Source organism: Apus apus, chromosome Z (genome assembly GCF_020740795.1).
Source record: "Apus apus isolate bApuApu2 chromosome Z, bApuApu2.pri.cur, whole genome shotgun sequence".
NCBI lineage: Eukaryota > Metazoa > Chordata > Aves > Apodiformes > Apodidae > Apus > Apus apus.
In genome coordinates this window covers 51,597,018-51,615,451 of record NC_067312.1, presented here as the reverse complement: position 1 = coordinate 51,615,451, position 18,434 = coordinate 51,597,018, and the positions used below count along the sequence as shown (strand labels likewise).

Here is an 18,434-nt window from a genome sequence, read left to right as displayed (position 1 = left end):
AAAACAACCCCCCAATAATCCAGGAGGAAGTAGGTAATGATCTGCTTCTGCATTAAGACATGCACAAGTCTATGGGGTGCCATATATCTTCGTATCTTCAATATCTTTATCAATTATTTTTCACAGATTTCAAACAGAATTCTACATGCAGAAAGACAATTCAAGAAAAATGATACCTTAAGTACTGATTCAATTAAAAAAATGAGAATATAAGAATGCTGAGTTAAACCTAGGCATTAAAATTTGTTCTTACAGTTTTGATAGAATAAAATGTTCACTAATCACTGAGGTTTTTTTCAAAACTTCAAAATGTCATTATAGAATACATTATTGATAACATATTCAACTGTCAGCAGAAGAAACACTACCATGCTACAAAGAAAGAAGTTTCTCAGTAGTAATCTGTGGACTAGGTTACGTTTGCAAACATCAAAGATCCCTATTAGCTTCTCTTGACCTTAGTTGTGTCAATTTATTTTAAGGAAAATAACATTTTATTGTATGTTCAGCTGTAATTATACAGTGAGATTTAGGAGGTGAAAACACGGAAGGTAGAAAACACCAGAAGCCACAATCCAGTAGAAACATTTCTATTTCATTAAAATATTAACATTTCAAAAACCTACTTATGAGGAAGATTTCCTTACAATTTTGTGTCTCTAAAGTCAAATTATGAGGGATATCAGGCACTGAAGAAAATACATGGGCCTCTAAACCAGGCTGTGAATAACAAATTGGGACGTATCAAGATGACACAGGAATTAGTAGAAAATTTCATGTGCATTTTATGTACTTGCAACTATGCAACCTACTACATGCAAATTACACTTCTAATTTGGAAAACACAGAAGTATTTTTGTATGCCTGAGAGCTTGGATAGGTACATTTCCTATTCGGAATGTGAGGAATGTAAATAAATGAAGATAAAGAACAGCACAGTTTAAAAGGTATGTATACAACCTCAGCTGCTTTTAGTAAATCCCCTTATAATAACCATGCATTAATATCAAGACAATACTACTCATCTGAAAGGAGAATTATGCCAGCAATTAAAAGAGAACATAGTAAAAGCATAAACAAACTCTTCCTATAGAACTGGATGTTGCCCTCCACAGAGAAAGAAACCCAAGTCAAAGCCAAAGAAGTTATGTCTGCTCACAGCTTTCAAATTTCTTATAATTATTCAGTGTAGAAATCTAATGGAAATACTTCATTAGTGTCTTGCAGAGTTCTTCAAATACAGAACTTTCATATACCTTTACTAAGTCCAGAATATGTACGAAAAATTTTAAAGTGATTTTCTCCTGAAATTATGTAATGTATTTCTGGCATGCTGCACAAAAATTTGAGACATAAATAAATCTTTAACTTAAATAAGCCTGGTTATTTGTAATGCCACACAGTAAAAACATAATTATCACATAATAGATATTTATACAGGTATGTGTACATTTACATAACACTTTGTTAAATTAATGTATCACCTTGATAAATTCATATAAAAGCAGATAAGAAAAAGAGAGACATATTCCAAGTACACAGATTGCACACAATGACAAATTGTACCAGACTCCCTGAAGCTACTTAAAAAAAAAAAAAAAAAAAAGTTTATTTTTTAAATCAATAATATTATCAAAACACATTAATAGAAGGCCATCAAGGGGTGTTTGTGAATTCAAAGACCAAGGAAACTAGTAATTTTCTAAAAATGCCTTAACAATCCAGGTAAAAGAATACACCTGAAAATTCTATCACCACCTTGCTGTAATATTTGGAGGATACATTAACACAGGAGTAAAAATGTAGAAATACATAGTAATAAAGTAATATCAGCTGTACTACTGAAAGCACTCCTTGTAGAAGGGGAATCAACTGCATTCACAAACATATTGTTGTAATTGCTTTATTTAAAAATTCAGATTTAAAATGGTTAAATACCAGATTAACTTAAACCTTACAAAAGAACTGATGGCACTATGACTCAGAGTAGCAAAACACAGCCCTTGGGGTCACTGATCTAGCAAAATTTTTGACCAGACATTTTTCTACAGTTTGTAGCCCCCAGAATATCACTTATACAACCAAAAAGACTATTATTATACTCAGAGACGACAAAAATACCAATCTTGTCTCACTACTCCAAACAGCCAAGTTGCTGCCATGTAGCATCCCATCAAAGGCAAATTATTTAAAACTATATGGTTGAGGGAGACAGACATCTTAAGCCTTTAACACGGTTCCTCCTAATTAGGGGATGAAAAAGACTTTTTCCATCATCAGAAGGCAAGTAATCAAATGGTCTTTAAGTTTTCTAAAGGCCTGCTTTGGCTTTGGAGAGTCTGCAGGAGTTCCTGAAGACTGCTGTACTCCTCATCCTAAATAAAATGTCACAGACCAGACTTATTGGTGGGTTTAAGTGGTACACAAAGTCTTGAGGCATGAAACACCCCTGTATGCAAAGGATAGCAGGCAAAGAATATGTTTTTCATAAAATTACACGAGGGCTTGGTTATCTTTGCCATAATTTTCTAGATCGTTTCCCACATTCAGAGTTAAAAGAAAACTTTCTAGTAGGGCCACTTTCTAGTAGGTCACTAGAAACTGATCCACAAGGTCTTGTAGATATTGCTACCTACCAGCTGAGTCATGCTTAGTTTATTAAAATGGGGGAGCTAGACACTTAAACATGTATACACACATACACACAAATATACAATTGCAAAAACACCAGTTTACAAAGAGTACTGTAAAACCCTGTTATTTTTAGCACAAAAAATATTATTTGCTTAATATATTTATTTAAATTTGGCATCTCTGTGCAAAGTAAGTTTTTCACAGGTACTGATATGTTGCCATAAATTACTGTGTAAATCTATGCAGGTAAAGAAAACCTCATGTTAATGTATGCAGGTGGCTAAGCAGGCTCAAAATACTTCTTTCAAAGTCTGTTTTTAAACCTTACCATCTCAGGAAGGGATGCATTAAAGAGGCTCAGACCATTTATAGTTTTTGTGAACCATATTTTCAGCAGTGTAGCATCAAAAACTTCACATTAAAAAAACCGCTGAAGAATAAATCTTAGTAACTCTGACAGGCCACACATAAACACAACCATTTCAAAAAAATAGGTAAGTATTAAACAACACTCTTACCAGGCTTGTCTGTGTCTTTTTTTAATCTACATCCCTCAGACAACTATAAAAAACATATCCCAAACACTCTAAGAGATTTTTTGCAAAGAAAGGACATTTATGACCACATAAGCTAACACAGGGTTAAATTCTGCCTAAGCACACAAAGTTAAATCCCACCTACCTGTATTTCCCTTCTCTTTTAAATCACATGGTGACAGTTTTCCTTTTAGTTTTCTCTCTCCAAAAATATTCAGAGGCATTGCTCAGTATTTTTAAATGGTACTGGGCAGACATTCAGCTCTATCATTCATATCAAACAATTGTTAAATAGTTTAACCCCGCAAGAACCTACAGTGCCAAAAGACCATTATAGCACTCAGCAGTTGCTAGGACACATGTAATTTCTTTTCATATCGGTTTCTCCATATGTATGTATATGCTCCATGGACACAAAGAGGGTGAGATGCTCCTAAAAATGCCATTCTTTCTATTCAGTGACTTTCTATGCAGGTAACAGTGTTAAGAATTGAATGGACTTTCCATGATATAAAGATTTCTTATCCAAGGGTATGGAGAAGAACCTCCTGAGAAAACCCTAATTATGTACAGAAATAATAAATCATCACAAGCTTATAAATATATAATAAAAAAAATTAGATAATGCCCTTATTATTATTAATAGAAAAGGGATTTTATTTTTTTTTTAAATATTACTGATACCAAAACAAAATACTTTTTAACTTTCTTTATTAAAAAAGATATTTCACAAGACAAACTCCTAATTTAATTTAGTTTGGACACTTACTGGAACAATCACATCAGAGCTTCCTCATTTCTGTAATCAACAGGGAGATGCTTAGTTATACGAATTTTTATGAACCTTTGAAAGAAATCAGAGGTCCAGAAATAAAAGTCCATTACTCAGGGCCACTATATTGAGTTGAGGTACTTAGTAGACCCCCCAGTAAATGACAATGAAACTGATTGAATCAGGAGTTTCTACAAAGTCAATGCCCACAACATTAATTTCTTAATTTAAAAAATATTCTTAATTTTACAGCTATTTAATTATACCAAAGTTTCAGACCCCACCCTCTCCGGCTGCTTAAAGCACAATGAGAACCAGCTCCTTATGTTATCACATGTAGAAGGCTTCCATGCAACACCAGCAGTTTCCAGCAGCTCTTGTGAGTGGGGCTGACAGTCAAAAATGTTCACCAAACAGATACAGAAGGAGCATGACTTAATAAAGCTCTGAGTATCACTTAAGTGAAAGGAGAATAACCTAGAAGGAACAGCTGAGATAGGTCTCCTGCATAAACATGCAAAACAGGAAAATGGGACCAGTTCACCAAAACAGCATTAATCTTGTTTTATACTATTTATTTTTCTGTTTTTTAGAAAGCATGGAAGAAATAACAAAGAAAATAAAAAGATTATGTATGTTGCTACAGAACAGCTGGATTTACTAGAGAATACACTGAGATACCCAGAGCAGCTTCATACAACAGATATAGATGGAAAAGATTTACAGTTTTTAATCACAGCTTTTTTTGCCAAGAACCTAAGGACTGAACAAGGTTATGTGGATGCAGCCAGAGTCTTTAGGAAACATTTCAGCACCTAACCTAATCACACCACAACTTGTTCAGAACTTCCATCAGCCACTACTCCACACTACCACCTGCTTTGGAAGGCCTGCTCTGGCTGACTCTTAGAAGAGTGCAGCAGGACATGAGCTATGCCAGCTTTATTCAGCCTAAAAGCGAAAGTTGAAAAGAACTAGTGGATTAATTACTTAGGTCCCCTTTGCATTTTCACACAGGTAAACAAATGACCACACTGAACAAATTACCATGTGAATAAAATAATCCCAAAACAAAAAGAGAAAATCTCTTCAAAAAAGTATGCTAGTCTTTCAGGTGTGCTACAGCTACTACATTGATCTTGGCAGTATGGAGATGGAAACACTGATTTGAAAGTTAGGGATTAATTTAGTTTTGCACTGAAGCAGCAGCTCCAAAACTTTGTATGTGAAGAACACAGCACATCTTCCCACAAAATAATTGCTATTTTACAGAACTAATTTTTAGAACGCATTTTTTTAGAAACTTAGTGGTCTGTGTTTTATTTTTCCCCATTTCAATACCTCAGAAATAAATTAACTCTGAATCTACAACCTTCTTGCAGAAGGAAAAGTCACTGGGGAAAACTATCTACATTTCAATATTTTATCAACATTTTATGTTGCTGATTCTAAATTATTATTTTACAATTCTTCACATAGGTTTTGTTCTTCTTAATTTAGTACTGAAAATAACTTGTTCCACAGAACACTACATGAAGAAATGTCATCTCCCAAAATGGCTACCATCTGCCACTATTCTCCATGAGAGAGCAAACTCACTCTTTTCAGGGATGATCAGCTTCCTTACTCCTAGGAGAACTGGAACCAATTTTTAAAAAGGATTTTCTGAAGAAATTTTTGTTATTTTTGCAAGTAAATAAGGGAAACAGAAGCTAAAGGAAGAAACATCAAATCTGAAGCTAGATAACATTACCTCATTCATTGATTCATTCATTCTGCCAAAGGAGTACACTAGTGACTCTAAACTTAGGAACTCATTTTTAAGGAACAAATGGTGCCAACACATCACATACACAAGAATCTGTTCTCAGTTCCTACTTTAGTGTTTACTTATGACATAAATACTTTAGGTATTTGGGAAAAATTGTGTGTTTGTTTTTAAACTAGCTAATTTTTAATTTAACTGACAATGGGTGAATACACATCAGCACCACAGGAATTACAAAGTCCCTGTAGTGTTTTTATTGTCTCAGAAACACAGTTAAACTGGAAACTTAATTTAAGGATACATTTAAATAACTCCAAATACAGAAATGCACAGTCTAAGTATTTAAGGATCCTAAAGCATATCCACTTATGTAAGGGAAACTAAGAACTAGGCAGGAGGAGAAGCAGAATGGACTTAGATGTGATGGTGTATTTAAAAATCCTAATAAACATATTCAAACACTAATCTTAAGTGTATAGAGGCATCCCTGCAAGGACTGCATGTGTAATTCATCCTGGCAAGTAAAATGGGAAGCAAGTAGGAAGAAGGCAGCGGTTCAGTTAGCATTTGTTATTCCTGAAAGCCTGATGTGGGCTACTGGCTAAACCATCTAGCAGATAAAGACTACCAACTGCTTCAAAAAATGAACTTAAAATGTCTTTAACAAAGGTAAGGTTCAACATCAGGCTAAATAAATACATACATGAGTTACTTTACAGATGTTTACCTGTATTTTCTTATAGGTAAAATCCTGTTTTAGTTGATAAGTACTAAGACTGCATTTGCTTCCTCAGGAAAAAAAAATACAAACACAAAAAACAAGAAACAAAACAAACATTAACAAAAAAAACCCCTCAAATCTCAGCATATTATGTCTAACACCTCTTGGCAAACACAACTCTTGTTGCTGCCCCATTAACTATTTGAATGCTACAGCTTCATCAGATTTGTCTAGTTTACAGCAGCTCTCTTAGGTAAAAGATGTTCTGTCCTCAAAGCTACTGCTGCTATTTTTTTAACAAGTCTGCAAACCAAATACATTAAATAAGTTTGCACTGAGTGCTGCCAACCCCATTATCTTCCATGGTTTAAACATAAATTGCTATTAAAAATGTTTTGGAAAGCTTTATTTTCACAACCATTATGCTCAACAGGACAGTATGTGGCAGCAAAAGGCCTGAATTCCAGCAGTTAACACAGGATGGTAGAAATCACAATATACATATAAAAGTCACAGGCGAAACGCAAGAATTATTAATTTTGGATGACCTGACATCTCTCATCACAGGCTGGATACAAAAAATCTGTCAATATTTTTTATTTTCCTTCCAAGTGCCAAACGGCAGGGGGGAAAAAACAGCATGCTAGCTTACAGCCATACTGCTAAATTGTATCTCATCCTGCTGCTGGGAGATATACAAATGTCTATTCATAAATGCCTGCACATAAAATTGGAGAACCAAATACTTTCCTATCTGACAATCAAATCTGGAAAGCAGACTGACCACAGGTAGTCTTCTATCTCTCTTTTTTTTTTTTTTTTTTTTACACATTTTGCCATAAAATTGTCTTACAACTACACCGAGACTCAACTGGAAATGCATCAAGCACAACACTGGTATATGCTGCTGCATTAAAGATTTAGTTATTCTCAGCTAAATCACAATGCAGAAATCACAATGGAATGCAAGTTATTGGCTTTTACCATGAAGCTCCAACCTGAATGAGAAAAAAAAGAGGAGGTAGGCTTAGTGTGAAGCCACTTCATCCCTCACACCATCCAGATGAGGATTGTGTTCATCATTAACTGTCACAGGATACGTTTTCAGCTATAGCAGAATTTGGCTGGGCAAGAGTTTCTCCTTTATCAGCCCATTTCTTATACAGAGCTCAAGAACAACTCTTGGTAAGTATCCTAGAAAGGGGGGGTTGGATTAGATTATCTCTCAAGGTCCCTTCCAACCCCTAAGATGCTGTGATCCTGTGAATCTAAAATCAAAGGAATTCACTATAATCTGGATGTAGTAGCTGCATGGCCTAAACCAAAATTTACAGCTACCACAGCGAGTAGCTCTGTGGGCAAAGGAAAAGTGGGTAAGGAGCATCTTCAGCTTATTAATAAATCAATGTCTGTTCAAGGGTTTCCAGGTCTTCTTGAAAAGATATTTTAATAATGATAAAGGTGTGAAGGATCAAATCCTTAGCATAAAATGAGGATGGACTAAATGGAAAGCATCTAAAGATCCTAGTGATTTAGATACTCATAAACACAGGTGCTTCTCTGAAGTCAAAACACACCTCAAATTTGCGTGACTGCTGTAAAAATGGTAACTAATATTGTATCAGAAATGCAGCAAAAACACCTTTGACAAAAACTTCATGAAAACTGAGTGCTATCAGTGATCACTATTGCTAGTTGTATTTATCATTTATTTCAGGTAGGAAAGGTTTATTTTGTGCAGTCCAGCCACACCTGAAGATTGTCTTTCTCCAGTTTCTCAGACTGAAATCAGAGGTCTACACATACTGATTTTATGGATGGAATGGCATAGACTGAATCAAAGCTACTATGCAATTTTTATTTTTAATTAAAGACCTGACTCATTCCCTGGCTGTAGCAGGTCTTATTCTTAAAAGCATAACAACTGTCACGAAATAAGAAATACCATTCACCACCTGGGATGAATCTTTGTTTTATTACAAGACTCAAGATGAAGGATTGCTTCATTAAGCATTACTCTCATGAAAGACATTACTACCAGAGGTCAGGGGTAGGGCAGGTGTGAATGTCTTCTGCATACACTGTACTAATACTACAAAAGTTGCAATGCTATGAAAGCTTGAATACACAACTGTAATAGGAATAAAATGCTTCATAAAGATTCCCAACAGTACTTCATTAGGACATACGGTGAAGCACTGCATTCATTTGACATTGTAGAGTTTGGGACATCCACTAAAGCAGAAGGATAATTCTTGAAAATTACAGGCATAGCTGGATGGCAACAACAGTGTTTTATTTACATGACAAATGACTGATGTGAGCATAAGACTACAAGACAGGCAAGCCTGAGCTTCAAATGCATTTACAAAGCCTTCCCCCAAATTACTTCCACAGCACAGAACTCTTGGTCTCCACGTCCCCTTTTGTAAAAACACTATTTAAATAAAGTGACAGATAAAATGTGAGGATTCATCAAGCTAATTCCAGCTTTGACAATGAAAACTACAATATAAATGCTCGTTATTCATAGGTTTTCTTCTTTACAGGGTATTTTACACCTACCTATTAAACCACAGAACTGATGAATAACTGTTTATGGAAAACCAATAGCTACACCCTAAAGTACTACAAGCAAAAGTCTTTATTGCAGACTACAGGTAACAAGAGTCAGGAAGCTCTTTATCCACCGCTGGCAATAATGGATGTGAACCCATATGTATTTATTTCTTTATTAATTTTTATTTAAAATATGCTCTTTCACAAGCAAAAACCTCCTTTGCCTCTAACATCACCTAAATAACTACACTCCATATCAAGCTAGGTCCCCTCCTGCAGATGCATCTTTATCAGTAAGCAGAGTTTTTGCAAGACAAATTAATCTTAAGAGTTACACCTGCACAGCCTTTTAACTCTCTGCTTATGATCCTGCAGTCTTCAGTAACTTTGTGACATGTATTCAACTAGGATTCAACAAAAAATTCTGTTGGTCAATCACATAACACTAAACCCAGCTCTCCTCTATTCATCAGGATAGCACTACAGTACTAATCTGCATGAAAGTTCAGAGGAGCAGGTTTTTCTTTTTAAGAAATATATTTATTTACAGAAAAACAACCCAGAGCAAATTATTGTTAAAAAGACTAAGAGTAGCAATTGTAAAATATAAAATATTTGAGGTCTACAGTTTGGTTTTACTTATCACAGAATAATAAGGGTATCTCCATCCATGATGAAAAGGCTTAGTATTTCCTTAAAACAAATTTAATTCTGAAAGGCCCATCAGTCTCCACCAAAATGAATGAGAGAAGGAAGCACCTTAGAAGACGCACATATCTCTCTTCAGAATTTATCTCTCTTGACTCCTTCATGGTGTACCTAACAATCATACCCTTCTGTTTTTAAAAGGTCAGTATAAAACTGTGTTTGTTAAGGACTGTTTTCACACAGATGAAGGAGCATAGTCACAGGGACAATTCAAAAGGGAAAAGCTGAATGAATCAGTATGTTACAAATGTGTGATTCCCACTACTATTTAAAAACTGTGTATTATATTAGTTGAACATTTTTGGTTGCAAAGGCGCGAGTTCAAATACACCAGTCAAAAGCACAAAATGTTCATGATTTACCAGCCCCTTTACAAGAGAATTCAATCCAGGCTGTGAAATACATTTTCATGACAATATCCTCTGATCTTCTGACAGCCATGATAAGAAATGACTTGATGTAACTTTCATTAAAATAATGGGACAAGGTCAATTTACACAATTTCATTAAAAATACACTGGGATACATAGGTATTTCATATATCGCATTTTTTAAATGCAAGATTTTTCATTCACATATAGTTTATGTTATCTAAAAATAAAAAGCATGAAAAAATTATATAAAATTTTAAAATTTTTGTGTTGTTATGATATTTCTCTTTTCTGCAGAACAGAGCTGTGTAAACTTCGTAGCAAAATAACTTGGTTTTCTGCATACTTAACAGTTTATTTTCACTTAATAAAAGAAACTTTGTACAAGGACCATTATATCCAGCTTACTTGAAAGTAAATTACAACATTGATTACAGCCTCTTCTCTTAGGGATAATTTATGTCTTAAAAAGGAGCTTCATAGGCTCAGAGCAGTAATTCATCCTCTTGGAAGGGAGTGCAACAACTTTCATCATCAATATCAGGGGTGAAAACAATTGAGTTAAGTTGCCTAGAAGCTTCCACATAGCTTTTTAATTCTCCCACGTCCTGAGCAGCAGACATTCCTGTTCTGATCTTTACTCAAAAACAGACCACAAATATGTCTCAAATAAAATTCAAAGACCAGAATACTACATTTAGTAGATCACATACAAACCAGAACCAGAATCACAAGACCATTAACCTACACTTGTCAGCCATGGCATACTTTAATTTAAACTCAGGCAAACCAGAGCTGTAGTCAAGTACCTGAAAGAATGTTTTGATCTGACATTCCCACAGTTGAAGGATGTGACATATGCAACTCTTTCACATTGAGATGTGCATGCAGAATGCCTCTAAAACTAATAACAACAGTATCTCGGTTGATTTCGGCTACACTCATTAATTTGTACAAATGTAGAATCTGATCTGTGGTTAAAAATGCTTTCCTCCAAGAGGAGCAGTAACGTACCTTCTCACACTTCATTATGCACTACCGTGGCTGGATAAACCTCATTAAAAATGCTCAGAACAACAGTGCGTACTAATAGATAACCCTAGCTTTTTCACTTGTTATTCAACAGAATTGCTCTCTGTGCTCTTAATCTAACTAATTTGTTTCTGCAGCAGAAGTTTTACAGCCTGTGTGTGCAATCCCTTATGCATCAGTATGGCTAAGGAAAGGCAAGGTAGACTCAGCACAGCCAACAACCCAACAAGACAACTAATGAGATGCATGTGTGCCACCTTAGTGAAGGCAAAACAAATAATGTAGATAAAAACAAATAAATAATTTGGCCTGCAGAATACCTACTACTTTGTATGACAGGACACTGCAAGGGAGTTTAACTTTGTGTTTGTTCATGAGTGCAAATTTTGTAATGCAGAACTTTCCACTGATGCCAATAGATAAACTCCCATAAACAGTGCTCATTACTATTTGCACAATAAACAGGTCAAGAGGTGTATTTATTACCACTATTTGCTGTTTACTGATACTGCCTGCTCGACTTCTTCAAGTTTTCAGGAATAAGGAATAGAAGAAATATTATTGACTCTTCAGCAAAGTACCAGGGCTCTTAGCTGTGACAACTTTCCATAAAGTTAATGAATACTGAAATCGTTTCACTCCAAATCCACGAGTAGCACATTACTTTCCCACCATTTCAGAACCACCTAAGGCCTGAAGGGCTTTCTCCCTGAGCCCTAGGAGGTTCCGCTGTGAAAGCAATGGCTTAACCTTAAAGTTTGCAAGACTTTCCATGGATATTCTACCTAAATATGAACCACCAATACATTTTACAAGTGGTTGGAAATCTCAACTGACATTCAAAAATGTGAAGATTTCTATTAACTTCTACCAAATACCAACAAGGTTTATGTTTCTGCATGAGTGAGACCATCTCTACCAGAAAGAAGGAAAAAAGGTTCAGATTTTCTCGAAGAGAGCTCAGGTTAGCATTACTTGGGTTACTATTATTCAGGACAGGCAACAGAAGAGCAATGTTTATTTACAGAAGGGATACATTAAGAAGTCCATCATCAAAGGAAAAGTGTTCCTGTGGATATTTTCCTCCAGCAACCAAGAAATATCTCAAGAAATACTAGGCTGTGGTGGAATGCCCAATAAAAGTCACTAAAGACACCCTACCAGAAACCTCAGAGGAATTTTATTTTAATCCTTTGCTCTGAAAAATGCAAGAAAGTGCCAGCAGAACTTCAGCAGTACATACTTACAAACAGTTTATATCTCCAGCAGTAAGACAGAGAGACAGAGAGGTCTATTTTTCACTAAAAGTAGAAAAATTGCAGCTTTACCATGTGAACTGCCACCCAAAACTTTCTTAAATTCCACTTTCTGTATTGATCTAACAGCAAATCCTGCTAGGAAAATGTGGAAAAGAACACGATCTATAATTTTAACCATGTTCCATGCTGTTTTAATTATGTAAAGTAGTATTAAGTAACAAACTGTTTATGCATGGAGCCGATAATTTATACATCAAAAATCAGTATGATAATTGGATCATGCCATCTTCTTAGCTCTTCCTTCCTCCGACTCTTCAAGCTCTCAACTGGAGTAGTAGTCAGACAAATACCTGTTCTAGGCTGGGATAATGAATTACATTCTTCCCATTGATCTGCCAAACATGAGACACTTGTTCTGAAGAACTGAATCAGCAACCACAAAAGCCTGGAGAGACAGCAATGTGTATTTCATTATATGCCAAGTGTGATGTTTTTAACAGCATTACAGGTATGAACACAGTGGACCAAGATGAGAACAGACAGATTTGGGGTTGTCACTATCCTTGACTCCAACATTGTTACTGTTGTTCATTAGGATTTTGTTTCTAGAAGAGGGAGAGATGGGAAGGAAACCTGCTACTCATTTTTATCCACTTTTCTGGAAATGATAATATAAACTTTGAATTATTACAGTTTAACCTGTCTTTTGGTATAGTATCAGCAATAACTCACACTTAGCAAGCTTAATAACAGCTCACACTTTAAAGAGTTCTACAGAACAACAAGTAACAGTGCGAGCACTGAACACCTAGTTGATTAAAGTATTTCAACATTTCCAGTATTACACAAGACTACGTAGCATGCCTACACTTACTCCTGTCTAAATACTGCAGCTACATCCTTCTGGAGAGTGTGGTCTGCCAGATGCACCCAAGGACTCTAAAAACAAACCTGTTTTGCTAACTGGTTTCGGATGCCCAGAAGGACGCCGGAGACCCCCCGGGGGTGGGGCGGGAGGAGGGGGCTGGCGGGGCTGGCGGGGCTGGCGGGGGCGGCCGCCCCCTCTGCGGCTGCGGCGTCGTGCGGGGCCGCCCCGGAGCGCGCGGCGTGCGGAGCTGTCTGCGGTGCTGAACAGGCGGCAGCGAGAAAGGCTCCCCCGCCCTTGAAAAACTGAAGGGGCTCCAGCCCTCCCACCGCACATCAACCGCGGTGTAACCAGGCGGAAAGATGGGAAAAAAAACTCTTCATGTGTTTAAAGCCTATGTATCACTCTTGGCTCTTGGGAAAAAGCTGTAAAAGTCTTTACAAACTTCCCTTCCAACTCAAAAATGTTCAGCAGGTCTGGGACATGCAAACTCTTAAAGAGTGTGGTTTATGTCTGTTTTCAAAGCAAGACATACAGGCCAGGTAAATTTTAACACGAAGAACAGAGTGACTTGCTATTCTGCTATGCATTGCCCCACAGACTTGCTGGCAGGATGGCTCTTTGGACTCCCTACCAACAAACCAAGGTCACAGACTACTGAAAAGAAAAAAACCTGATTTTCATTTGCTGGCATTTCCGGTCAGCAGGAATGTCTAAATATTAAACCTGCAATCAGTAATAGTTACTAAACTGTTAGCTTTTTATTTTGCAACATGTTTTGCCTCATGCTTTGCAGAAAAACCTACTTACATTTTAGGTAGGCTTGCTTCATTCAGAGTATGAAAGACACCATACCTCAAGCAGAATACATTGACCTTCTCCTGTTCTATAGGGCAATTCTTCTCTCAATGAAATTCTTGCTTATTTATACCATCCCCACTGGTAAACTCTACACTTCAGACAAGAATGAGAAAGGAATGTTCAAACTTGAACACGGCTGACAAACAGCTGGTGTAAACAGGCCTCCTGGACACAACCATCTGTGGGCAAGATTCTGCAGACATGATTGATTCTACTCACAGAGCAGGGTATTTGCTTGAATTAAAGGCACATTTGCCTTCAGAAAACAGTCTGCTTTAAATACTATTTAGAAACCATCACATTACCAGGGTTACACAGCATTTTCTTTTGCCTGGAGAAGATTCTGTATGTTCCTAAGCATGTTTTAAAAGCACTTCCTGTTTTCAGATGCCAAGTGTAAGATCAACTTACAACCATAAATGGATGTAATTTATGTTCTGCACGTTCTTAATCTTTTTTTTTTTTAATGTCAAGTGTGTATACAGAAATGGACACCTAAAAAACGCTATCGGATATCTAATAGCTAAGGGTGGTACTATGCCCTCTCTTTCTAACAAGCTCCCTGAAAAAGAGAACTTCCTCTTCATTTCCAAGATGAATGGCAGAGCCCCTCGAAGCTGTAGGTCCTGCCATGACTACTGCAGTTTTTCGTGTCTCAGACTAAAATGTAGGGTACTGCTGTTTTACAGACAAGGTATACTTGTGTTACATGCTGTCAGGCAGCACTGAAAATTACATTAACCTTGATTAAAGTCACATGATTGCATAACTCCTTCCATGTAGTTGCATATGAGGAACTTCTTTAAAGCAATCAATAAAAAAAAAAAACAAAACAGAATCACAGCTTTGGGTTTTAAAAATTTTGTTTCTGATCTGTCACTAAGGGATTAAAATTCATAACTATTTAGCTGAAAAAAACCACCAAGAACAACTGGAGCTTGAAGTTAACTGCTTAGTATAGACCAATGCATACAGAGACCTACTACTATACCGTTACCCTGCATAAAATTTTCCATTTAAAGTTCCTGGAAAATATATAAAGTAATGAAAATGTTTACCGATTTTTTTTTTAAGCTTTGCTCCTCAGGCCTGGCACACCACTCATGGTAAGATGAACCAGAGAAGAAGGCTCCCACATTGCAGCAGCACCACTTACTTATTTTTCTACAGATATAAAAACCTCTCAGTCAGTACCCCAGTAGCTTATAGAGTTGCTCTTTCACCAGATCACTTGTTTATTGAGTAAAATACCATTAAAGAGCTTTCAGTATCTTTTATATTAATTCAGAGAAACTGAGTTCTGAGCCAGGAATATAAATGCATGTGCAAGAACTGCACAACAGGATCCAATTTGGCAAAGAATCTTCAGTAACATAACACTTCTCTAACATTAGCCTAAGTAGGTGCCTATGGTACCATTTCACATTGAAACTACAGCACTCATTTGCACAGAAGCAAGGTACTACACATTCACTGTTTGTTTTGTTTTTTTCTAACTGATTGGTGCCAGTGGAAAAGTCTTCTTTGTCCTTGAGAGCTGTCATTTCAGCTTGTAGCTCAAGGTCTCTCTAAATAATCTGGAAATGCAGAAGCATAAATGCATCTGTAAGTAAGGTATTTTTCCCTTCAAAACTTTTGAAATCTGCTGTTTGTTTCAGTTGAGCTGAAATGCCAAGTTTTAAGTTCTTGGTCTACAAAATTACAACCGAAGTGAGAATTAAGTTCCTCAGACAGAACCTTCAATAGTGTTTGTGAGACTTATTCTTTAGCTTTCACAATCACATTCCTCCTGCTTTTAGCACTACCTTTCCCAACAGCTTTCCTCTGTCACATTCCCAGTGGCTGTGTGGCATTAAGTAAACCAAGTAGAACCTAAGTCCTCCCCTTCCTCTTAAACATTCTCCTAGAGTATGCCCGTATCTGAGCTAGTGCAGTGAAGACTACATACCCTGCACAGTGAATACAACCTTGTCAAGAGAAAACGCACAGCACTGGAATTTTGTCACTGGGAAATAAAAGACTGTTGTTGTGTATCTGCTACAGAAGACGGCAGGAATGTCACCAAGAAAGCATGTTTATAACATCAGGGCTAAGCGATCCTATAGCATACCCGCAGGCAACAGTCCCTAGCCGGCAGAGGTGCCTGGCACATACTCGCCGCTGTGTTTCTCTGCAGGACTCAGGTCCATTCACCAACTTCTGCAAGCGCAACAGAGCTCGCTTTTGCTGTCTGAACCAGCGGGAAGTGCCCGACGCTTACCAGGACTGCGCCCTCAGACAAACAGCCCGGCACCCCCCAGCTATGCCGGCAGCGCTCACTCACCCACAGAAGGACACGTTACCTGAATTTCCCTCGCGTGGTACACGATGATGAGCCCGAGCAGGATAATCGTGGAGAGGCTAATAAGGCATTTCAGAGCAAGGGAATACAGCGACTCCTGCAAGAGAAAGACACCGTCGTCCCTCAGGGACCCACGCGCAGGGGCGGCTTCTGCCCCACCGACATTCCCGGCCGCGGGTCGGGCCGCACCCCGCCGCGGGGACGGAGCCGCGAGGGGAGATGCGCAGCCCCCCCTGCGCTGGGCTGAGGGGCCGGGGCCGACCCCCCGCGGGGCAGCGGGACCGGCTGCCAGGCCAGACCGGGCGTGAGGCGGCGGGTACCTTGGTGTAGGCGCCCCAGGAGAGCTCGGTCTCGATGACCATGACGACGATGCCGAACATGCCGAAGATGAGCGCGTAGTCGCTGAGACGCTTGCGCTTCTCGAAGAGCGCCCGGCGGTGTCCCAGCTTGTAGCCGATGTTTTGGTTCTTCTTCTTGCTGGACTTGCCCCCGCCGTTGTTGGCGCTGCCCGGGCCGGGGCCGGGGCCAGCAGAGCCGTACAGCGCCAGGTTGTTGGAGTTGTTGTGCTCGGGCTTGGAGACCACGATCTCCGGGGCGGCGGGGGTGCCGGTGCCGGCGGCGGTGGGGCTGCCAAGCGGCGGCTGAAGCGGCTGCGACTCGGAGTCCAGCTCGTGTAGGTTCCTGCGGGACGAGCTCAGGTTGCTGAGCGGCCGCATGACGCCGCCGTTGTACCTGCAGCTGCTCATGGCTATTTCGGTGAAGGGGTTGCTTTCCCGGCGCTGCTGCTGCTGATGGTGCTGGTGGTGGTGGTGGTGATGGTGGTGGTGGTGGGTGCTGCCGCTGCTGACACTGCTGCTGGGACTGGCTGCCTGCTGCTGCTGCTGCAGGCTATGGCACTGGTGGTACTGGGGGTACTGGTGAGGCTGCCTGGACGCGCCGGCATGGCTGGAGGGGGTGAGCTCGCTGACGTTCAGCTGGCTGCCCTGCCGGGAGGAAGCGGCGGAGGAGAGCGGCGAGGAGTGAGTCCGGAAGGCGCCCGAGAGGGGCGAGGAAGCGCGGAGCAGCAGGGGCAGGTTATCCCCCGCGGTTGCCGCAGCAGCCCCGTAGTAGGCGCAGTTGTTGCACTGGAGGCACGGGCTCTGCTGCTGCTGGAGGTGGCTCTGCTTCTCCTGGCCCTGCTGCTGCTGCTGCTGCTGACAGTGCGGCGGAGGCGGCGGCGGCGGCAGCGGGTGCTGCTGCTGCTGCTGCTGCTGCTCGGGGCCGAAGCCCGCCGAGAACTGCCGCGGCGCGTCCATGCCGGGGCCGTTAAAGCCGCAGGACGCCCGGGCGGTGGTGCACCCTGCGCAATGCGTTATGGTCGGCAGGGGAGAGTCCTGCTGCCGCCACGAAGGGCCCATCCCGGCTCCCGTAGAATCCAGCCGCCGCGTCCGATTGGTCGGGCGGACCAAAACAACGGGCATCACGTCACCTGGGGGGGGAAGGGGCCGCGGCGTGAGGCGGTGGGGCCGGCACAGGGCACCCCCCCCCCCCCCCGCCCCGCCCCGCCCCGCGCGGGGATCCCGCCTCCCGCCCGCCCGCCCCGCAGGTAAGGGCTGCCCTGGCAACCCGGGGAGCCCCGCCCCGCGGAAACCCGGGGGTTGCCATGGGCGGGGAGCGCGCTCGCTCCCGGGATCGCCCCGGTCGGGAAGGGGCCTGCGCCGCGGGGCTGCCCGGCTTCCGCCGCCGCTCACATCTGCGCCGTCTGCGGAACATGGGCGGCTCCGGAGCTGTCCAGCGGCGTCCCTCGCTGCAGCCGCCCTGCAAAACACAGCGTCCGCGCCCGCTGCTGCTGCCGGCCCGGCGGTCCCGCCGCCCGCGCCGCGGCCTTGGGCCCTGCCCGCCGCCGGCCCCGGAGCGAGCGGGGCGAGGCCGCGGCCCCCAGCGCTGCCGTGCGGCCGGGCGCTGCGCAGCCCTCCCCGGCACATCTCGGGCCTGTCACGGAGCGGGGACGACGACGCTCGACTTGGG

At 40.7% G+C, this 18,434-nt stretch overlaps 1 protein-coding gene across 3 annotated transcripts in view; it reads right to left on the bottom strand.

The window, feature by feature from the left end:
* The window catches only part of KCNN2 (potassium calcium-activated channel subfamily N member 2), a 71,581-nt gene extending 53,694 nt beyond the window's left edge, over positions 1-17,887 (bottom strand). For all 3 annotated transcript variants that reach the window (XM_051642922.1, XM_051642923.1, XM_051642924.1), the window contains exons 1-2: positions 16,748-17,887; positions 16,429-16,524 (exon numbers count right to left, since the gene is read on the bottom strand). In XM_051642922.1, the coding sequence (XP_051498882.1) occupies positions 16,429-16,524; positions 16,748-17,887 (1,236 nt within the window). The remainder of the gene's footprint in view (positions 1-16,428; positions 16,525-16,747) is intronic.
* Positions 17,888-18,434: the final 547 nt, after the last annotated feature.